Genomic DNA, 24611 nt, shown 5'->3' with positions numbered 1-24611 from the left:
GTAAGACAGGATCATGGCTGCTCCCTTGTTCCAGTCCCTCTCCTGAATGCCATGTTTCTTCTTTCCATCTTCCTTTCACCAAAACCAAGTCTTGTCTCTTTCTGAGCTGTCTCTCATCTTTCCTACACAATTCTCTAGCCTAGTGGGCTGTGTACTCTTCAAAGATGGACAAGTCCAAAACCCAAGAGAAAGAGTACACTATTGAAACACTGCTTCTTACATCGTTTAAAGGTGGTCACTAATCTATTGACCTTTTCCTGCACTTCTGTGAATATAGCTAGAGTTACCTGTGAAATTCCAGCCAAATTTACAGATGCTATTCAGGTGGCAGAAACCACATTTTGAGATACAAACTTAGCATCTGTTAAAAAGGTTTACCTAGCTCTTGTCATAAATTTAACAACTCTTGTGTAATATACAGCACGCTTCATGACAGGTGAGTGATGAAGCTGTCCTTCAACTGCCTCAGTCTGTTTTTAAGTTTATTCTTGTGACAGAAAGGGAAACCTCTAGGGACTGGTCTCTGTGATAAATCTTTTTAGCTCCAGTCTGCCACAACAGGCATTAATTTAGCATGATTCAAAGACCAGGTTTTGCAATAGCATAAAGTTTGGCGTCCAGCTTGTGAAGTCTAAACGTTACTGTGTGCTTGTTGTGTAGAAAGTGCATGTGTTCTTAGCTAATTCCATTTCTATGGCCACTGATGGCACAGGATCCATTGGCTTACCTTCAGGGAACACAATTCTCTAACATTTAAAAAATACTGAGGTTTTTTCCTGATCATCTGTTAAGTAGCTGAGGTTTGTTTTTGTCTCTTTTCACAGTACTTAACAATCAAGTCTTTTCATGCACCTCTCCCCAGAGACAGTAAGACAAATGGCAGAACTGTGCTGCTCCTGTGATGAAATGTTGCTCATTTCCAGCCTCTGTGGCATGTGTGCTCATTGAAGTGGTTAACTTAAATTATTTCTGTGTCTTATTTTAATGATGGGGAATGGGTGAAAGAAAAGTGAAAGGGTTTTTTCCTGAATCTTTCAATTTGTACATGGAGATTCAAGCTTGTGATAAAAGAAGTTCTCTTATTTCCCATATGAAAGCTAAAATCTGTAGCCAAGAACTGGTCTGGATTGCAGGAGAAAAAAGCCAGTTTCCAGTGTGGTAAAACAGAAGGCTCAGTGGTGCTGCAAGCACACTGCATTAATGGGTTTGTATTGTCTTGGGGTCTGCTTCTTTTCTTTCTGTGTGTTTGTCTCTAGAACCTATGACTTGTGAGAATATAGATTGTGAGGACAACCTCCTGCACTTGGGGTTTTCTGGTTTCTCAAAAACATAGAAGCCATATAGGTTTTAAAACAACTGTGTAGCTGTTACCCTTCCAGATAATCTTGTATTTTGCATTGTTTAAAAAGAGTACATTTTTAAATAGTGAGAAACTTGCACTTTGCAATTCTTTTGAATTATTGAAAAAATTCTCTTGAAGAAAGCCATTTCTTTTTATTTAGAATGTCTTTTGTCTCAAAATGTTAGCCTAGTAAATAATGAGATTATATTAATGTTTGAATAATTATATTCTCTTATTTTCAAAGAACTGTTTTGATCAGTAAGTTTATTATTTATGTATTAAGACACTGAGATAAAATTACATGTTTATAACCTAGCCAGTATGGAATTAGAACACTGATTGTACCAACAGAGAATAATAAAATGTCGAGCCATGTTTCATTTCTGTTCCCATCTTTATGCCTACCATCCTGTTCTAGACAACGAGATGCAGAGCCAACACTGTGTTCCTGTATGTTTTGTGTGTTAATTAAGTGCTCAGGTGATCCTTTAATGGGTTAAGAAACTTTGCCTCTGAAACCATGTCTTTAATTACTGTGCAGTCCTTCCTCCTGAGAATTAGGACCCCTGTACTTGGCAGTGCAGTACCCTGTGTGCACCATGAGCATGCCCCAATCTCTGCATTCTTTAGCTTCTCTTTTCCTTTTTCTCAGATCGAGCCTGGTTAATAGAGCCAAGGAAGGTCCAGAAGCTTCAGGAAAAGATTTACTTTGCACTTCAACATGTTATTCAGAAGAACCACCTCGATGAGGAGACATTGACAAAGGTAAGTTCTTTAAACAAAACACCAAGCAGTCCTCAAGCATGACTTTTTCTCTTTCCACAGCAATTTCTGTACATATTGCCATGTTAATGTAGGCTAAAAGAAGTGCACTATGTGCTTGCCATGTGTAGAAGATGGGCTTGTTTGACTCTTGTCCCTGTTGCCTCTTACTCCATTTTTTAATCAATATACCAATAATTTTAATTCATACCCTATAAAGAATGTGACTGCCTTTAAAAAGTGCTTGTTGAGGCTGTTCCTTGTTAAATGCATTTTTGGCCCTTGACTAAAACTTCGGGGGCAGTTCTTATACTAAGAACAATGTCAAGTCCTTTGGATGGGTTTTGATGGAGCTTATATAGAGTGTCTCTTTCAGTTACTCACCAAGACGCTAACATAGTTCATTTTGGAAAGTGTAATTTGTACAAAATATGCTTCCACCTTCTTCCTTTTTTTCTTTTTTTTTGTTTTGTTTTGTTTTGTTTTGTTTTGTTTCAATGTCTTACAGTTAATAGCCAAGATACCAACAATTACTGCACTTTGCAACTTGCACGGAGAGAAACTGCAGGTATTTAAGCAATCTCATCCAGACATAGTGAACACACTGTTTCCTCCATTATACAAGGAGCTTTTCAATCCAGACTCAACCACTGGCTGCAAGTGAAGGGGATAATAGAATTTTCACGTAGTCATGGAATGCATCACTAGTAAGACAAAAAGAAATGTTTTCATGAAGAAATTATTAAAAATGTCACTACTGCAACACTAGGAATGTCCTGCACTTAATAGAATTATTTTTCACCGCTACAGTTTGAAGAATGTAAATATGCAACTCTGAGTGGGGATGTCTTTTTTCTCTTTTGTTTACCTTTTTTTTTTTTTTTTTCATTTTTTGAACTGACAATTAATACACAAATATAGGACACTGGGTGTTACCTTTTTTTTTTTTTTAATTTACTTTTATTGGGGGATGTTTTGGGAGACAACTGTTCCTAGAATTTTATTGTAGATAATACATGATAATAGAGCAGTACTTCGCAGTATTACTCTTGCTGTTTATTGTTCAAATATAATTTAAGAAAATTCCACTTATTAGACTGCCTAGTTCTATGTTTTTGATAGTTTAATGCATGTGGAAATTTGTAGCTGCCTTGGAAATTATGGTGCGTATATGGAAGACACACACACTCACATATTTATATACATATATATATGTATGTATGTATATATGTATGTATGCATAATATGCATACATGCTGTAACTTAAAATCACATGCCTACATTTAAAGGATGCTCAATCCAGCTGTCATATATTTCTTACTCTCCAAGTAATGTATTAGATTTACTTTGCGCAATCAAGATTTGCTTTGCCAGAGTTAAATTGTCAGCTGCCAATGTGTAATGACAGGATCGCTTCTGAGATGTGTGTAATGTAGTGCATGTGTGCTGTGTGTAAATCAAACATCAGGAATGTATCAATGGCGCAAAAGCCTTGTCTGGATGGTTTCAGTGAAAAAAGGAATAGGATTGGTTTGGGTTTTGTTTTTTTTTATTCTCGCTGTTACAGGGATAGAACTTCTATAAAAGTGAACATAGTAGGACCTGATCTCAGTAAAGTATTTGAAACATGGAGTAAAAATGTAGACAATCCCATGTGTACATTTTTTTGATTTCACACGTGATTATATATATATATATATATATATATATATATATATACACACACATATATATATACTGCTTTGAAAAGTAGCTTCAAGTCTTGGTTTGTTTTTTGCTGAACTCTTTAGAAAGATAGATAGTAAGCTCAGTGAAAACCATAGCAAGCCTAAAATGTATCTCTGAAGAGGAAAGGAAGGAGGAAAGTCAAAAGTGGGGGAAGTCCATGGTTACAAAGGACAGAATAATTGTCCATGCATCTGACAGTCGTCATCTAGACGGGACCAGTGGTTTCTACTACACTCATACATTTGTGTATGTTTTAAACACATCCATATATGTATGTATATATCTGTATGTATATAACTGTGTATATATATATATATGCATATATAGGATTTATTTTAGATGCATTTCAGGAGTGGAGCGAAGGATTGGATTGGAGCTTTCTTTTTGTCTGTCTCTGAATTGACTGTACTTGCATTTGCTTGCAAAACCAAAGGCAAACACAGAGGGGAGTGGAATGCTGCCATGGACTTAATCTTGTGGGTTAATTTCATTTAATCAGCAGTCATTTTTAATGTACCTGCATTCTGCCAGTAGTACAAAACACAGATGTTTTAGCTATGAAAGAGGGATTCAGTTTCTGCTACATCTCTCTTTGCCACCCACCACTTTTACCTACTGTGAACTTTTTCAGAGCAGTCTCCTCCTGGGATCCCAGTGGAGGGCATAGAGCAGAAATAAGAAGAAGCAGGCAGTAGAGAAGGAAGGAAACGAAGGCAGGATCACAAAGCAGATGTGTTTCTTTATCTCAAACCACGCAGAAGCCAGTGCAATCTGAGGCAAGGCAAGGGGAAGCAGAAAGGACCTGCCCATTTGCCAGGCTCATGGAGGGGCAGTGTCACAGGGAGCCCACAGGGACACAGCTGCGCCCTAGGGTGGGTGAAGAAAATTGGCCTGTTGTAGTGATAACTTAATGCCTTGTGCAGCTCTGCTCTCAAGCTTCTCTTTTCTTCATGAGCAGATAATTCACAAGCTGTTTCAAATATTTTGTGGACTTCTCCCTTGCCTTCCATTAGTCAGCTTGCAAGTTTACATACATGTTTTGTGGCAGAATCGAGTCTAGAGAATATCACAATTTGTTTGTTCTGTTTTTGCAATGCCAGAACAGGTATGAGAGTAGTTACGAACTCAGCTAATAAATGTTTCTGTGCAGGTCCATTACAACTTAGAAAAAAAAAAGAAAAAAAATCTGTCCAGCAAATTCAGTTGTGAGAATTTTGTTGCAAATGTGACATACTTTTCAAAGTTGCTTAATCCTATAGAACAGCAGTTACTAAAGTTACCTTTTTTAGTCCAAATTCAGAGCACATTTCTCTAGTGATTACCTTAAAGTGTCTTCAGTTAACATAATAAAGCATTGCTCTTGATGCTTCTTTATACCACTCTAACTGTAAGACTGACATTCCTTTATTAGGTGGTTTACCTGTTTGCAGCCCTTCTTGTATGGCAAATCCAGGAAAAGGATCCCAAATTTCAAGTATGTGTATATCAAAACTTAATGTCTATGTACTATTCGTTTCGATTTATCGGGGAAATAATCAAGTCATGCTGAACTCTAGAAGCGCTGGGTTTTAATTGCAGGGGATTCATGTTTTCCTTGATTTCCCAACACAAGAACACACACATACTGTTTGAAATATTTTATAAATTCATTATCAGTATATCAAAAGGATATATTTAGCCAACCCGTAGAAATATAGAATAAGTGATAAATACTTCTGTTTATAGTGCTGCTTAATAAAGAGCTTTGTCATGTTTATAAATAGTCCTTCACAATTGTGTGTTACATCTTGAAAATGTTGCTTTCTTCTCAAATAAGCTAATCACTCCTTGGGATTTTTGAATTACTTCTCAGGCAAGAGAACTAAATGGAGGTCACTAGTGAAAAAGACATTATCTGCAGGGCCTCTAATCCTTAAAGCACTATTCTGATATCTCTACAATGTCATGACCTTTCCAATCAGTAATGATTATGATCACATGTTAAAGATGTGAAATGAAAGAAAAAAGGTTAAGTGACTTGTCGGAGACCACAAAGTTAGAAATACCCAAAAGTTTAGAAATAAAGGCGGATTCTTGGCTTTTGTCCTAAAACTTCTAATACTCTGGCATACAAGATCTTCATTGTCATAGATAGGCAATAACCTCTACCAGGAATTTCAAATATTACCAAACAAGTTTTTGTTACTTTTAGAGCAGGATTTGAGCAAATAATGTTGTTGTTTATTTGGAAGATGAAAATTCATTTTCAAAAATTATTTATTTATGGAACTGTGCTGTGGTAACGGCAATTAGATTTTATTTAATTTTCTGTCATTTGGGCTTGGCCACATAGGTATAGTACCTCTTTTTCCCTTCATTGAGTGTAGAGCACATAATGATCACATGCCACAGGCTGGATATTTGTGATTAGTTTTGCCGGCTTATACTCAAAGTTTCAAATTCTTGACACTGGATTTCACATATTCAAGTTATCCATGGACTTTTAGGGATAAAATAGCATGGATTTTTAGTAAATAACTTCACAGTATTAGTACTTCATTGATGTTTGTTTTGGCTTTCAGTAGTCCATGGCAGAACCTGAAGCTTTTCAAGTGTCTAAAACTAGAATTTGTCACATCTTCTTGATGTAATAACTGGATATGTTTGTTGATTTTTTTAGTGACAGGCTTTTCAAATGAGACACATTTTTTAATGATTGATTAACCTGGGACCCGTAACAAAAGGCTATTTTAAGCATATATTTAAAGCATGTATTGAACCTACTACTAGCATTGCTCTCCAGTAATTCAGCGATATTATGCTAAATTACCCTTGGCATTGAGGAAGCAGATGTACAGTGTTCATTATACTACCACTAAGACTTTATTTTGCTGTAAATATCACTCTTGCCTGCTCTTTTTATAAAGAACTAATTCTAAGATTCGTATTTCCTTCTAATGGAAATTACTAGAAAAGAAACATGGTGGTAAAAAGCACCTCAGTTGAGGAAACTTGTTTCCAAAAGCAACATGTGGTTTTTGATTGGCTTATGGTAGACAGCATTAAGGAATTGATTCTGCAAGTTGTCAGACACTCAGCTCTAACTAGAGCCACTAAAATTTGAGGCATTTCAGCCAAGAAGGTGCTCAACCAATCACAAGATTGGAGGCCCTTGGCATTAAGAGGTCCCTCTTGAGCTTTGTTGAGCAAAAGGCAGATGTTACTCTCATAAATGCTTTGACTTCATGCTCCGTGTTGTTCATTTCAGCCCAGTTTCACAAGGGTCAGTTTATTCTCCTGTTGCACCTTGGGCACCAACGCTGTTTCAATACCTCTGGCCAGGTTATGGTGCTGAGGTGGAGCAGCTACCACAGCTGCCCGGGAAGGTGAGCTTTGTTACGTGATTTTCTTTGCTCAGTTTCACAGTGGTGTGTTTCCCTCTGGAACGGCTTGCGGGATTTCTGATGTAACAACTTCTACACAAAGCTGCTCGTGTGTGCCAGCCTCTTGGCCTCCCACCACCAGCCTGTACGAGCTTCTCTGAGACTGCAGTCTCACAAATTGGTCAGGCAGCTCAGATAGATAGAGATGTGCAGCTGATGGCTCCTTTCCCTGTTGGCTTTTCCACCCCTCTGAAGCTGTGCTTTCAAACATCATTTGACAGATGGTCAGTCTCCCCCACTCCTTCTCCCTCCTGACTCTGCATTAATTGTGCTCCAGAAGAGCTATGGTCCAGCCCGGAAGGTGGTTCCTATTTTCAGTCATTGTCTTTTGGACATCCCAGGAATACAGCACATAAAATCAAAGTGAAACACAGAAGATATTTTTTTTTTTTTTTTTTTTTTTAATCCAGTACATTATGTCTAAGGATGTATGAAATAGAACCTTGAGACAGAACACCTTGCTTTTCCCTGGCCATAAAATAGCAGTGTATTTACACCTACCAGCCTATCCCATCACCTTCTGCCTCCACCCTAGAAACTAAATCCTATCTCTGACATCCATTTGGAACAGTGTGCTGGAGGCCCCATCCTCTTCTTTACTCTCTAAGTTTCACACTTTCGTAAATGACAATCACTGCTTGATGCAAACGTTGCACTCTATGCCACTCAGGGATGTTTCATTAGTGGAAATAACTCTATAAATGTAACAGTGATATTCTGGAAGAGAATGTTAGAGGCTTTGAAGGGCATGGCTTGAGCTGCCCAAGTGAACATGACCCAGACAAGGCTTTCAAGCCAATGATTAGGAGTAACACTGGTATAAACTGAATTCACTGTCAGCATTTCCTCAGCCTGATCTGTCAGACTTTGCCTGTTGTTTCACAGTCAGCAGAGTCCTACTGACCCATCAGCTCATGATGTTAAGGTCCTTTTGGGAACAAAACACAAGCAAGCTTTGTGTGAATTACTGAATTTAGACAAACTGACAAAGTTTCAAGGTACTCATTGAAATTTTATGTACCATTAACGTGAGCTCATATTCAGACTTGCTGCAGGCATGTAAGAGGAAAGGTTAAGACATGGAATAAGTGATGGTATGTCAGCAATGACAAGAGCACTGAGCTAGGACATGGAGAAGTAACTGTAAAGAACAAGTAGACATGAGCAAGTGGCTAACAGCTACCATTTTCTCTCAGGGATGCACGAAATCATAGCTAGCCCATGACTCTGTAGCACTACTTCTCCGTGGTATGATTAGTCCCTTTCTCACATCAAGAAAACATTACCCCATTTTATACTGTGCTAGTGAAAAATATTCACACTTCCTGGAGTTTTGAAATGTGTTTATCCCTCTACACTATGGATTTTCTGTCGTTACAAGAACACACACAGAAGGATAAATTGTGGTGGATGATATTGCCAGTCATTAAGTTAATTCCATGTCTTCAACCAAGAGGTTTTCCTCAGCTCTGAATATGATCATTGCTCCTGTTATCACAGTGAGTATGTGTGGTTTTTGGCTCCCTCCATCCTCTCCACTCCCTCCACTTAGAAGACTGATGGACACCTTCAGGAGGCAGAGAGGCCAGCATCCCTATGCATCAGGATTTTCACCATCATATTCTTTAACAACTATCCCATTGCAATTCTTATTTTAATCCTTCAGGTCACAAGGAGCCATGTCCAAGCAACTGAAGTTCTCATTAGTGTGAACATTAAAAAGTTCAGAGGTCTTATTGTCAGAGGACCTTGCCTCTCGTTCCTTTTCCTTTTACTCCTTGCTCCTAGTGAATGAGGCCTGGAGTGGTAAATGACTCATCTTCATTCTTTCTCAAAGTAGATTTGTACTTGCAACCTGCAAGGAAGGCTCCAGATTATAGAAAGCAAGCTCCTTCTCCTCTTCCTTCATGCTGTCACTTTGCTGTGTTGTCCCTGCATGCATTGTCCCTGCATGTGTTGTCCCTGCATGTGTCGTCCCTGCATGACTGTGTGACAATGAGCCCAACAATTATATAAAAGTTATCATCCCAGAAGTTGTTTGCAGCTCTAAAATCCACTTGTGTGTGCAGTCTGCAGACAAGAATCATTGTGAAAAAAGAAGAGGCCTAGAACTTCCACAGTGGTAGCTCACAGACCAGTAACTCTCCTAAAAAGGCAGGCTGAATGTCCAGTGGTGGCCATGTCTGTGTCCTCCAAATGACCCTTGCATACATTTCTGTTGAGAGGATAAGGCAATGAATAAAATACTCTGGGAAATAAGTGTTTTCTGGGTGTTACTGCAGGCAGCAAGGATAATACTGCTCACAGTGAGTTCAGTAACATGATGTACTACATTTGGATAATTTCATCGTCATCACAGTTCAAGCACAGCACATAGGGAAAGTGAAAGAGAGCAGCATTGGATATAGCAGCAATAAGTAAATTGTAAGTGTTTCTTTGTAACTGTACTTGCAGAAATTGTTTGCTTTGCACGTGGTCTTCTGTACAATAACATAAAGAAAAAAATTCAACTAATGTAGATATCACAGTGATTTTGCATACTTTTTTGATTTGTTGAATATAGCTGCTAATTTATGAATGAAGATACTGCTGTTGAGAAAAATTTTTGTGCTTCAAGAAAATGCTGAGGTCCTTGTTTATGACTATATATTGACAGCAGTAAAGTATGTTCAGTATAAGACTGGAGATAATTTTAAAAAATGGCTCCTAGTTTTCAATATTAGGAACACATTGGCCCCTTATTTGGGCAACAGGAATGCAACTGCATTGAAACACAAGCAGAGCAGCACCAAGAACAGGAAAGAACAGGCTTTACCTTGACAACTGTTTCAGATAAAACCAGCTTATTTAAAAAAAAAAAAAAAAAAAAAAAAAAAAGCACTTATACTTGTCTTGATTAGACACGCAGCTTAATAAGTCAAAGTAACTACATTAGGCTGTTGACTTTGGGGATTCAGATTCAGATGCACTACATTTGTGGTTTTTTTAATGTGTCACTTCAATGTCAGAATCAGGCAAAAAAGGTGTTTTGTTGTTAGTTAAAAAAAAACTAATAATCATTTAACCCTACGGAGTGTGGACCACACATTCTTGTGCAGTATATGGGGATTTATTTGTGCACTTATTTTTAAAAAGCCACTGAGTAGCATAGCCAGTGAACTAGCCATGATAGTCTTTGCCTCTTGTGTGACTGCCATGTGACCTCTAGTACACTTTGGGGAGCGGCTCTGTGATTGTACTTGTGGCAACAAATAAAGCACAACTGAACTCTAAGCTGTTACCAACACTCAGCTAAATCGAATACATTGGGTATTTTGAGATTTATGCTAATTGCTATGAGATAATTCCCATGTTAAACTAATTACTTCAGTTGTAATGAATGGACAATATAAAGAATATAGGAATCATAATAGCAACAAAATCCCTTATTTTACAGCTGCACTCTCTGCCTCATTTGATTAACACTAAAGAAGTTACTTAAAAACTAAACAAACAAAACAAGAAGAAAGAAACCTGAGTATGTATTGTAGAAATGTAGAAGACAAATAAAATATTTTTTCATATGTAATTACTTTTAATATATGCTTGTGGAAGGTCCAATATGTATGCTGTCTCTGTAATTTTTGCTGTAAATAACTTGGGACAGTGAATACACTGATTTTTTCTATGTCTCTGTTTAAACATAAGACTTTGTAATGGGTTGTTGTTTTTTTTTTTAAAGAGGAAAAACATCAAAGAGCAAATTATGTACTTGCTTCCTGTAAGTGTAATGTACTCTTCAGTTTTTATGGAAACTGATTGTAATAGATAAAAGCCTTTTGACCAGCCGTTGATATTTAGTGTATGCTTCTGTTCGTAATTGGGAAAAAAATGTGGGATTGTCAGTGAAACGTGATCCCAGCAAGTCTGTACAGCGAGTACAATAATAATTCCTGCGGACTGCATTTAACTGATTTGAAGAAAAGTTGTTTGAGCAAATAATGCTTTCTTATAGCATATGGCTTTTATGAAACCTTCTGACATGACTTATATTAATAGAAACATTTCTCTCTTTCCAATGAGCAAAATATTTTTGTATGCCGTTAATTTCTTATTCTGATTTGAGGTCAGGTCACTCATTAGCTGTAATCTGAAGCCATAACTGATCTTCACCAAATGCACATTTTAAAGATCATAATGGAACAAAGAAATTATGTCCAGTTTATCAACAGCTGCAATGTAATACAGGCAGGAGCATAAATAATGGGCAAAGTATTTAGATGCTTTTCTGGCATCCAAATGTGACTTTAATGGCTAGTATTTTGTGATTACCAATTTATAAAAAATAAAAACATAATTAAGATAGATATTTAGATTTAAATGAAGCTTTCTAATATTTTTGAAATGTCCCTGAAAATGCTTTTAGGATTATGAGAAGAAATGATTTTTCATATACTTCCCACTTTCAAATATCTAATGTTTTTATCCTATTTCCAGTTCATTTTGTTAGAGTGAAATGAGATGTTAAGACCCAGGATCCAAGCCCTGAGCTATTCGGTGCTTGGCTGTAGTTATATTGTTGTAAATCAATTTAATTTGAATTTTAGGGGTGTGTTGTTTTTTATTTGGTAAGCATGTTTACCACTGTTGGTAACACACAAGAGTTGCATTGCCTGTCAAGAAGTATGATAATAAACAATCTAATAAAATAATGAGTAGCACTCAAAAATTAATCACTCTCAAAAGACAAATAAAAGTTCCTTTCTAAAATCAAATGCCTCATAGAGTCAACAGTGGTTTCTGGGGGGGTGGGGTTTGTGAGATTTTTTTTTTTTTGTTTGTTTGGTTTGGTTTGTTGGGTTTTTTTAATAAGCTTAATTGTGTAATAACTGTAATGTATCTTAACTGGCTTGTAGATGCAAAAAGCAGAACTGCAAATGAATCATGACGTACTGGGTAAAAATCTGGCTCCATTGAAACCAGCGGCAAACCCTTCACTGATTTCAACAGTGCCAGGAGTTCATCCAGCATTTTTACATCTGCAATTCTCTTCTGATCTTTCTCCCTTGTTTAATATAATTGACCTTATTTATGTGTATGTGAGTAAAAAGACAGCCTGATTCATTTAGAAAGTGACCATTGAGGGTTTTTTATCATGAATCTTGTAGGACCAGCATACTTGTCAAATGAAAAGGTTCTATATTACTTTAGAATGTAATAGATCTTTGTCTTATTTTATGACCTGTAAATTATTAGTTAAACACTGTTAGCATTTCATAATAATGCACACATGATTTTTGAATGTTTTCTGTAAATGACAATCAATGTTGATGAAGTTCCTTTCTTTAATGCAAAATTAAAAAAAAAAACAAAAACAAACCTATAAGAAAATAAATTCTGTTGTGGGTTTTGGTTTGGGCTTTTTTTTTTTTTCCTCTGTCCCTTTAAAATACCTGTATCTGTCAGGAAAAGGTACAGTGTGTGCATTTTCAAAAGAGAAAATAATCCTTAACATCACATGTTCCTACCCACAGCAGGGGAATTTTAGCTAGATCGACTTTGAGATCTTTTTCCAGCCATAACCATTCTGGGATTCTGTGGTCAGGAGCCTGTACTTAATTTCAAGGGTTTTCATAACCAATAGAATTAGGTATATTGCATATTGCAACATCAATGATAGTAACAGTGGCTTTGCTTTGCATTTTAAGTTACAGCTGTGACTTTTGAATATGGAAATTGTTGTATTTACTAATTTATTTCTCTGTTTATTTGGGGAAAAGCTTCAGCTAGTAAGAAATCAAAACAACATGGAAACAATTTTGTGACAGCAAAATTACACAGTAGTGTAACAGAAGGTTGCTTTACTTAAAAGATACTACTGTATTTAAAATGGTAAATAAGTCAAATATGTTTTAAGTCTGTGTATATCTAGCTGTCACAGCTGTAAGCAGTACTTTTTAATGATACTAACTTCAAATTTTTAGGACCCTAAATTTAAATGTGAAGTAAATTTAAAAACAGCAATATCAAAAGGCCTCATTTTGCAAACTATTAGGCACATGTTTATTAATGTACTGACCTCAGCAGGCTTAATGCAGTGTTTACACTTACAGCCAGCTACATTTAAATGGTTTTTACATCTGTGGGATAAAAATGACTGCGAGTGTAAAGGTAACAGTACATAAATTACGGGGGAAAATACAGTCGCTACTCCGGGCTGGAACGCAGTCAGCATTCCCGACCTCCCGGACACAACACAATCTATGGGGTCTAAAAGGAGGGCAGAGGGGAGACACCACGGCCAGGCTCTGTCAAAACCCTTGAGAAGAGGGAGCTCAGAGTCCTTTCCAGCTGATAACCCTCCCAGCAGCTTAAAAGCAAGAGAGGGAAAGGGCCACGTCCTGCTCTTGGATCGGCAGCTGTGGGAGAATCTCTGGCACAGGTGCTGCTCCCGAGTTATCCCGGGTGCCATCCTGAGACATCGGCCCTCGGGTACCACCAGCCCTCGGTGTTTGCCCGCCAGCCACGGGCAGAGATGTGGAGATGCGGGAGGGGGAACGGCCCTGGAGCCCCTGCCCCACTGAACTGCCCAGTGAAGGCTCCTCACAAGAGGATGCTGACAGACTGCTCAGGCACAGGGGCCGGGGATTTCCTGGGGCACTGGCAGATAATCACACACCGAGGCTTCAGTAAATCTCCCCTTTCCACGTGGCAGCATCACAGTACAGGGAATGATTTTTGGTTATGGGATGCTGCAAGTGCAGCTTAACTTGATTAGATTTTCAAGTCCCAGATATTTAAGGCTCATTTAGAGGTTTCACATCAATTTGGAAAAATTTCAGGCAAGTGTATGGGAGGTTCATATATAAACATTTATATTTCAGATATGATGAAGCTGAAGAGTTTACTAGCTGTATTAAATAAGTGGAGTGCTGCACTTACACATATTATTTTGAGACTCAGTTATATAAAAGTCTTACAGGGCATAATTTACTACACTATTGTGCTGGTTAAATGTCATTTAATATTTCAGTGTGTGCAGGTCCACAGCAGATCTCCTCCTACAAGAATGAACTATTGGATACTTTTTTGACATTGCAGGTTCTTGAAGGTAGATGCATATAGGCTTTTTAGAAAGAATATCATGAAATGCATTACACAAAACAGCATTAAATAATTATAGTTCTCAGTCCCAGAAAAATTACATACTTATAGGTGTTCAATTAGTTACAAACCCATGCAAATACAGCTTCCTGGAACATGATGTATCATAGATGTATTAAATCATAACTTACCATGCACTTTAGGCAACATCTTTACAAAAGAAACTGTCTCATGAAGTGTGATCAACATCCTAAAAACAGTCCAGCATTTGTGTTCAGTAAATCAAAATCTGCCTAAACAATTTCTCTGCCTCTCTTCCTTCTTAGTACTTCTCTCTTCATCTCATTTCCCATCCTCCTACCCAGCACATCTTGAAAAAGTCCTTTGGATTGCAGATTACTTTGGAAGAACAAACTCTGACTTATTCTGGTGCAGGTGTAGCTGTAATGTTGGTGTTAAGGGCCATGCTTCTGTTTCTGAAAAAAGTGCATTCCTATGCATGCAGAAGTTTAATTATGGTTTTAATGGTCTGCATGTATGAGAGAAATTAAATTTATAGAAGACATAAGGGCTGCAGTTAGTCCTGATTAAGGGACTGATCCCAGAAGGGTTCTATTCCAATTATAGTGGACAGTCTAATAAAAAATACTTTTATTATTAAAATATTATTTACCTCCCCCTACAGATGTGCATTAAAAGTGTGCTATGATCTTGGCAAGTACTTCACCTGTGCCTTCAACCTGTAGGGGCGCAATTCAGTTGGCCAGAGAGGTGCACTGGTCCTGTTTGCATTGCCCTTGAGTTCCTTACATGACCTTTTCCTGCTGCTCCTCATAGCTTTCTCCACTACATGGGCATTTTGAATAACCTATGGCAACTCCAGTGTTGCTGTGTGCTAGTGTTCCATAGCAAGTTTAGGTGCATAACATCCATATTTAATATGAATGCCTGGAATTTTGAGTGTATGAAAGTACACAGATTGAACACTATCAGTGATTCAGAAATAATTGCTGTGATTTGCCTTCAAAATCCTCACAACAGTAACTGCATTATGGAGCTTAAGAGAGCACTTCCATGGTCAGTAGATTCAGCCTAGTTCTAGTAAAGTGTCATGTAACATGTTTCCACTTCCACTAATTAATCAATAGCAGATTTGAGCAGATGCTGAATTAGTCTGGAGTTTCCTCAGACTAATAAAAGCAGCCTAATCAGAGTGGTTTAAAAATTGCATTCTCCATCCTGGTGGTTTCGTTGTACTTTGCCATTCAAAAATGTGTTCAGTTATAAAGAGAGCATCACTAAAATTGCAGTTGTAGTTGGTCAGCTTTGTGTGCTTCCCATAAATGACTCAGTGACTGACACAGGCAAGACTTTGTGTATCCCTTGCTGCTTTGTGACAGCATGTCATACACGTAATACTATAAAGTTTTAGCCAATACATGCTGGTATTCCTCTCTCAGCGATAAAAATTTACTGTTGACTTAGAAGTTACATCACTCATTTACTGAGCTTATAATTTTCTCCCCTCTCCCAGTTTTTCTTGCAGCAATGCTTTTAGGAGCACTGTTCCATCAAATGTACAGTCATCAAATGATATCCTGGAAAGTCAGTGGTATTAGCTCGTGTGTGCTTTTTAAACTAACACCATTTGAAAAGAAATCACTACCTCCTCCTCCTCCTGTGAAAACAAAGGTGTGTGCTTAAATAACTCTCTGAGTGTAGCTACCCATGCACCTTCGTCAAGTGGAGAACATTTTAGCAGGCAAAACTTGTGCAAAAAAAGGCTGCCTTAAGGAAGCCTTATGTCCAAAAACTAAATCAAAATACCTTTCTGTAGATAATTGAGAGGCCAACTAGGAAATGACAACACCACCAAGCTTAAACACTATATTTTAGAAATGCTGACTCTGATCATGGATTATTCATTTCTAGGCAAATAGATTATTTGACATCTGTATATATATTTAGCTATTTCTTGCCAACTTTGAGGAATAAGCACTGATTTCATCTTTATTTTAATATTTTCAGATGTTACCACATAAACACTTATTGTCCTGGCACTTACTACCTCTTTCTCTTGCTTCCATTATTGGATTATTAATGAAATCCACTCTTCTCTCTGAGGACAGTGATTCTTCCAGTGTCTCAGAGTGACTTGTTCTGTGCAGGTTAGTCAGAGCTGTAACAACCTTTAAATCAATAAGGTAAAATTCAGCAGCCCTCTGATTTTATTGAAACAATATGTTGAGAAGCTGTGGCTGTTCACAAATCAGGATTTAAAGTCCTCACTCCTAACCTTCAATGCTGCATCCTAAAGGATATCCAGCTGTTCTAAAACATGCACCACTGGCACCTTCTCCAAACGCTAGCAAATGTCTGAAATAGGAAGTCTTAACTTCTTCATTTTCTTTTAATTTGACAACATTCAGTGAGTGCAATAGAAACGTGCTCTGGACTTTTAGAGATGTGGAACCTTAAGACCTCTAAGCAAGAGATCATCTGCCAAAAAGCTCCTGAGAGCATTTGTGACTGAAGCTAGTAAAAGTGTGTACAGTCAAAAGATTAAAAAAAATTGCCATCAGTATTGGATCTTGTATTCAAAATTCTGTGGCCACAGTTTTCCTCTCAGCAATACTGCCTTGGAAAGCAAAAGAAAATTACATAAATATGATGTGTTAGTACATTAAATTTAAACAGGAGCAGTATGTCTTTTATGGAAGGAATCAGCACACATCACAGAAGACAAAAGAAGTTTTGTTTAAACTTCTTCAGTCGTTTGATGACTGTATACAACTCATTGTTTACCACTCAGTGTGAACCAAAATGTGCCCATCGAGTCCCTGCTCCAAAGCACAGACAGTAACTGTGATTCTGTTTTCAATTTATGTAGTTGAACCACTTGAACTAATGCCTGGTCTCTGCTAGCTGAGCTTAGGGCATTGAAAGCTTTTGCCATTATCTTTTAAGGCTGTTTCCCAAGAGATTCTGTTTCCAGTACTGTGTTGAACTGGGATCTCTGAGCTGCTGCTCCTTTCAGTATGGAGCACCATTGCAACATAGAAGGTTGCTCTCAACTCACAGTAAAAATGTGTATTTCATCCTGTGTCCAGCAAAGCAGTGGAGGTAGGAGTGTTTCACGTTGAACGGATTCATTCTATTCCATGACAAATTGTGGTTTTCCAGTATTCACAGGTAGCCTGAAGGTATTCATCCCTGCTAATGAGTCATAATTGACTCAACTTTGCTGATGCGAGGGGCAGTTGTAACATCTTTGAAGATGCCATAAACCATCAAAGGTTCCTGAAGTGTCCCATGACCCAAAGTATTAACATCATCTAGTGTAAAACTCCTTGCCCCACAGGAGGTACCTGGACCTTTTCACCTGATTGTGAACAAATGTAAGCCTGGTGGACTCTGTGTTCCTGGGGCTTCTCCCATGGAGATGGATCAAGACTGACACCATCAGGATCCACAGAGTGACGACTTTGTCACTCTGCTTCTCTCCCCCCACCCTCTCTTTTTTTCTTTGTCTCCCTCTCTCACCTCACATTAATGCTAAATACAAATGCTATTGACTTTGGCATATGGTTTCATTTGCACTTTCATCCGGGCAGAGACATCTCTAAAAATTTTAATATCTGGATCTTAACCTATGGTTCGCGGGCTGACAGATAAAACAAGGCCCTCATCATTTCTCACACCACACTGAAATTTACAAGGAAAGACCAGCTTTTAGGTTGCACTGTGTCAAGAGAGGCCCCTCCTAGAGCATATAATGTCCTTGCAGATGCATCAATGAGCCAATGAGCAGTAGTTCTCCTGAAAACCAGGGCATAATAACTGGTTCCTATGGGTCCAAATAATGGCCTCTTCAGACCTCAACATCTGTGGAGGAAGCTGATACCTCTGTTAAAAGCTTTCCATCTGATAATGGCCAAGTCATGATAAAGACTCTGAAACTGCTATTCTGCTTCATATTCATCACATTTCCTAGATTCTTTCCAAGTCAGAGAGTCAGAAGCAGGTAACATGAGAGGGCACTGGCAAACAGCTAGGAAATAAGGTAGGCAACATAGTGTCTGGAAAGCTGAGGACTCTGTCTTCCCAGTTATGGGATGGACGGTTTCACTGACCAGCTCTAATTTCTTTGCCTTTCACTGCTACAAAAAGAAAACTGTCCTCTCACTGCACCTTCATTAGAGAGGAACAATTGCCTTCAGATTTAATGCAGTCCAAGTCTTCCTGGAGAAAGGAGGGAGTAGGGGCTTTAGGCTGATGTTACTGGGGGGGAAGGGTGTGAAAGCCCAGCCTTTTTTTAGGCATAAGTTTACAATTAATAAAGAAATAAATATGTCTGGGTGACTACCACCTTCAAAAGCCTTGTGAGAAAATAGGTTGCATTCATAGTGGTATCAATCATGCTCAATCTATTTCCCCTCTCACTGCAAATCAGTGCAGTTTTCAGCTAACAAGAATGGGTGACCTACTTGAGCAGACAAACCCAGACAGGAGAGGCACTTAGCATGGCATTACCATCATTACATCCCAAGGTTAAAGGCAATGAAACTCCAGGAGCAGCAAAGTCAAATCAGTTCAATTGTATGATTGTTCATACTCATGAAGTGGTGAGCTGGCAGGGGATCCAGCATAAAACTTAGGACTTTCCAGAGGAGCTCCTTTAAGGTAATTCATTGCCCTCTACAGTAGTTTAAATCAGAAGGGCTAGAATGGCCACAGTAAATGTGGCTCCTGACATTTCTAAAGAGCAATATTAGTGATAGCCAGCTGCTAGGCCAGATGTCAAAGATGCATTAAGAGCACTTGATTTTAATCTAACTCATTCCCAGGAAACAGAATGGATTTGGCTTTGAGCAATGTGATAAAAGATAGATTGTAATTAATGAAGCAGAACAACTTAACCACATAAGTTGACTCCCACTTCCTTCTCTCCAGTATTTCCACTGTCCAAAAGCAGTTCTTTTGCTTACCAGCCTTACAAGGGACATGTAAATTGTTAATTATCAATCTGTGAGCCATTAAAGAAGTTGCTTTTGCTTTCTCAGCTTGAAAACCAAGGGGGAAGGATAATAGGTTTGGTAAACAGAGCTGTTCAGATAATGGAGAAATTCAAAGGAAAGCTATCAGAGTCAGCATGGGAGCTCAGTGCCATAATACTTTCACTAACCTGACTTCAACAGATAGGTGGGAATTTAGGACTGAGATAAACAAAAATGAGTCTCTTTCATGGGATGTTCCAATTCAGCATGGCCTAGAACAGCAAAAGATGGAAGTATATTTTTCCTTTTGCCCAATCATTTGAACAGAGGGCACAGTGCTGGAAATAACTAGCTAGTGTCTGAATTTTTGGCCTTCTAGGTCCATTGCCTAGACACTAGGTAATGAAGTAGAGCACATGGAACTGAAAATTCAAGATAGAAAAATAAATAGAATATCTATTAAGATATTAAGAAATCTAATAAATGACGTTTATAACAAGAAGTGATCATCTAGAGTTCTCTCCTCATTACATGGATTCAAAGAGCGTCACGTGAAAGAAACATTTTTGCATAAGCTTTATCTTGGAAAATCAAAGAGGCTGACAATATTTAGAACAGGCTTCATGCAGCTCCATAAGCCATTTTGCAATCTGTAGGGAAGTTCTGATCTTCCAAGGAGGGGAAAGGGGTGTAATAATTCTGAACATCAAGAATTACTGAGAGGCAGTTTCTAAGCTGTGGCAGTCAAAGGCCCTGGAGGATACTACCAAAATCAGGAAGGTTGTCAAAATCTCAGTTCTTCTGGGACCTCAGGCTGGATTCAAACTGTAGGCATGTCCTCACATGGCATCTAAATTTGCCTTTAGCTATTATGTCTGAATCCTCAGATTCAGCCATGCTCTAGAAACAGATTCTGAAAAAGAAAATAGATTTTTCACACCTACGAGCTGCTCTTTAAAGGGGATTTATTTTGTGTATTATACATCACAAATTGTTTATTATTTTCTGCATTATGCATCCTGGTTTAGGGCAAATTTGGAAGGAAAACTCTGAATGAGGTCCTTCTAGAAAAAAAAAAATTCAAGAAACCCTTTCCCCTAACTGGTTTGGGAAAATATTTTCTCAGAGAGAAGTGAAAAAAAACCTGTTTATTTAACAAGCAAATTATTCACAAGCATAAAAAAATGAATAATATTAAGCAATAAAACCTCTCACTGTTTGAAGAGATGGTAAATGCAGAAAGTCCTTGTTGTGGGGTGTAGCTCGGCCCGCTCAGTCTCTTATCAGTCCCTCTGGTGCTGGAATTTGCCACATCCCAGCCCCTGGTGGGCCACAGGTGTGAGCTCCTGATGTTTGTCTGGGTTTTCAGTCGAAAGTAGGTTTGAACAGACCCAAGAAAAAGAAAAACCACAGCTCTGTCCCGCTGTCTGTCCGTGCTGCAGACAGCACAGCCCAGGAGCAGAAGGCAGAGGAGTGAGTGCTGTTTCAGAAAATAAACTGCAGCTTCTTCCTTCCCCCCTTTGCTCTTGGAACCAGTCTGAAAGGTGCAGAACTTAACATCCAGCATAAACAGAGCAGACAATTGGGGATACAAGCATCATAAAGTCACCCTAGGACACTAGCCAAGCTATGAACTTCAGCTGCTCCAAAGAAACCACACCCCTCTAGGCCCATCTGAAGGCTGCTGCAGTAATCTGAAAATACAAACACTTGATTCCTTAAGGCATTACAGAAATTTTGTCACCACATCGTAAGACTTACTTTAGCATGTCCCTGAATTAAATAGCAGACTTACAGTATAAGAAGGGTTTGGGTTCAGGTGGAGTTAGCTGTTCCTCCTAATTTTGCAGAGCTGGAAATAAAAGATATTCACCTTTCTTCTTCCCATTCACTTTCTTAATATTTCTTTTTTTTATTTTTTGATCTTTTCCTCAATTAGATAGTAAACATCTAAACATCTATAAGGACTTTCAGTGTTGTCCTGGTTTTGAGGTTTGGGTACAGGTGGTATTTTGGGGGGTTTTGTTTGGTTTTTTTTATTAACACATATACTTCTAAAAAGTACTGATTTTATGGTGTCTTAATTGGAAATCTGGCACCAGCTCAGTCTATCATTTCTTCTTCTTCTTCTTCTTCATGGACCCTGTATGATGTCATTAGATGTTACTTCTGTACCCTTGATCGACATTTTCTGAGGAGAAGAGAGTTAGGATCTCTTTGCAAAATCATATTTCCCTTTCCACAGTTTCTCCTTCCACAAGCCCTTGGGCCACAGACTTTCTTGCTATGCATGGACAGGTAGGTGGATTAATCTGTGAAGAAGGGCATTGTACTAAAATACAGCAAAACAGAGGTGCCAAATTTTACTATTATTTATTTCCTTTTGCAATTTATTATAAATTGTAACCACTTCTGTAGATATAATGCAAATTGTAATTGCCTTTTTGGACAGTATAATTAAAATTATCCATGAAGCAAGGCTATCACAAGATGTAAGTGTGCATGCAAAAGATGTATCACAGGATATGACTGCTCTTGCAAAATGTATAACCAAGATAGCACAGGAAGAGAATGAAATACCATAAAAGAATATCAGGTCAAAAGTGGCATCAGAAGACCACCCCAGACTGTCTCCCTGATGAACCCTTGGAGGCTGTAGCTGTGGACTTCTGCAATGCTGTGGCAAGATGAGGCAGAGATGTGGTAAATGAGCCCCAAAAATGTGCAAAGCCATTTGGGGAAGTAATTCAGCTGCAGCACTATAAAAGACTGCTTGGTAAAGAATTGGGGTTACTCTGGCTGCTGCTGCTTTTGCTTTATTATTCCTTATTTATAAATATATTTATTATTCCTTATTATCCCATAAAATTTCCTTATGAAACCCTTAAAATTTTGGGAAGGGGGCTTCATTTCTCACAATGTCCAACCTCACAGATTTGGAAACCAAGTGTAACTTGCTTGGTGAGCAAACTGCTGTGTAAGCTATGTGCCTGATCCTGAAAAAACAGAACAAAAAGGCTTAGCACTCAAGTGAACAGAGGTCAAATGAAGAGGTCAAGCTTTGCCAGATGCTATTTATTAATATCAGTACCACTGGAATTTTCTGGTTGAAAATGTGGTTTTCTACCCTCTGTATTTTTTCAATATAGAGATGGCTGTTTAGCTTGTCTACCTTTCCAGAACAGACACCAGCAGAAGACAATCTAATCACTGTGTCCTCCTATAAATGTCTGAGTGTAGCAACTGCCTCCCTCAGTGTTGAAATGCAACCTGTGATGAAGAGTACATCAGATTTTTAATATTTTTCAACAGCAAATGGAGGGCACTATTCATTACTCCAACTTTACATGCAGGAAGAGCCCAGTTTGATCCTTCAGTGTTATTTACAACAATCTTAGACTAGGAAGGATGACAAGAAAAGAAAGGAGGAATGAGATGTGGCAAAGAAGCATGTGGGAGGTTCATTAAATGATTGAAGTATGGGAACTCCACTATTTATTGCTGGGGTGTTTGTTTAATTAATTAAAGCAGGTTTCCTGGAGAGTGAAGGTTACACTCATGCTCTGGAAGGAAGTGTGTGTGCTACACCTTTAAGATTTAAAGTGTCTGTAGTGGTTTAAAACCCATCTGGGAAATTAAACTGCACTCAAGCTGTTCCCTTTCCCCTGCCCCTTCTGATGAAGGAGGAACATTAGGAGGCATTATAAATTGGAATGACAATTTACTGAAAATCACAATACCCACAGCAAAAAAAAAAAAAAACCCAACAGTATAGAAAAGAGAGAGGGTGTTTTATCCTCAAAAGCAGATTCACCACCAAACTTTGACCCCCATCTCCTCATTAATTAATTAATTAATTGATAGAAAACCCCAAACCAACAAATAACTGGGACAAAGCTGTCCCCTTGGGAGCTTAGATTATCTGTGCAATGCTGCCCACTGTGCTCAGCTGTGTTCAGCAGTGTCCACTCAGCTGCTTCTGCTCTGGCTGGGTTTTTGGGCCATGGCTCTCTGGCTGTGGTGGCTCTCTCCCAGTGCTGAGGGCAGTCCGAGTTCTCCTCACAGGACTCTGCATTTTGGAGCAGCAGAGCCTGGGGCTCTCCAGGGCTGGCACAGGATATTCCCACTGCAGCTCTCCAGGAGCAGCCATGTGGTTCTGACCCTGCTCCCACACTCTCCAGAGTGAGCCAGGAAAAACGGCAAACTTTCAGTTTCTGGCCCCGTCTTTGTCTTGCCAAAACCACACCGCCAGCAATGAGGTGGGTGGTATTGAACAGACAGTGCTAGAAGATTCTCCCCCTTTTTCCTGTAGCCTGGACAGGGTTTGACAAAAAGAAGGTCACGTAGGAAAACCTACCAGGAGTAAAGATCCTGTTTGAGATACACCATTCCATAAAGGACAGGGAGAATGTTTGATATTTGCCAAAGTAAAGCATGCATTCATGTGCTGATTAGTAACTTGATGAAACTTGGAACACTGAATAGAGGAATTTTCTTTTCTATAGTAGATGATTCTCTGTTTTACAAGAGCCAATTCTGCCGCTGCCCCTGAGAGAGAGTTTAGGTTTTGGCCAAGAAAACAGTAACAATTTTATTGCAATGGGAGTTATAGCACTGCTGGCAGATATTGACAGGAAGATAGCAATCTCAGTGAAACAGCTGGAAGAAATTTCAAGGGAGAGCTCAAGAGAGACAGAGGAAATCATTCTGCCTGCTCCTGTTGAGACCTGGCCACAAAGAATACCAAATTTATAAACTACAAATACATGTTACAGAAACCAGAGATGAAGAGGAAGCCAACAATTACTGAGACCATCCCTCTGCAAGAAAAAGATAGTAAGACTGAAGAGGTGGACTAATGGTCATGAGAGGTGAGAAATCAGTAAGTAATAAAAGATAGAACACTAATTAATTAACAGAACCTGTAAGCCGGTGAACACCAATTCCTTTGTTAGCTAAAGTGTATAAATAGTTAAATGTTTTGATAACTAATGCATGTGTTTTGTGGAATGTTTCCCATGTACCGACTCTCGTTTTTCTGATGTCAACTTTCCAACATAACAAGAGAGTTAGGTGGTGAGAGAGTTTATTTTGTCAGTTTTGGTGACAAGATTCATGCTGTCATGGTCTAAACCAGCAATGATCCCCACAGAATCACTCACTCTTTCCCCCACCAGTGGAACGAGGGAGAGAGCCAGAAGAGTAAGTCAGAAAACTCATGGCTTGAAATAGAGACAGGTGTAATAGGGAAAGCACACACCACACATTTAAGCAAAG

General features: G+C 38.6%; 1 protein-coding gene across 2 annotated transcripts in view; it reads left to right on the top strand.

The window, feature by feature from the left end:
- RORB (RAR related orphan receptor B) overlaps positions 1–12622 on the top strand; it is a 135416-nt gene extending 122794 nt beyond the window's left edge. Inside the window, exons 10-12 of one of the 2 annotated variants that reach the window (XM_086867435.1) lie at positions 1995–2107; positions 2613–2672; positions 12150–12622. In XM_086867435.1, coding sequence (XP_086723561.1) covers positions 1995–2107; positions 2613–2672; positions 12150–12353 — 377 coding nt within the window. In that variant the 3' untranslated portion in view covers positions 12354–12622. Of the gene's footprint in view, positions 1–1994; positions 2108–2612; positions 3755–12149 lie in introns of those variants that run through there. The other variant, XM_086867436.1, reaches the window with a different exon arrangement.
- The last annotated feature ends 11989 nt before the right edge of the window (positions 12623–24611 follow it).

Source organism: Cyanistes caeruleus, chromosome Z (genome assembly GCF_971803275.1).
Source record: "Cyanistes caeruleus chromosome Z, bCyaCae1.hap1.1, whole genome shotgun sequence".
Lineage (NCBI taxonomy): Eukaryota > Metazoa > Chordata > Aves > Passeriformes > Paridae > Cyanistes > Cyanistes caeruleus.
Note: the sequence above shows the minus strand (reverse complement) of the source record. Positions and strands in the feature narration are given on the sequence as shown.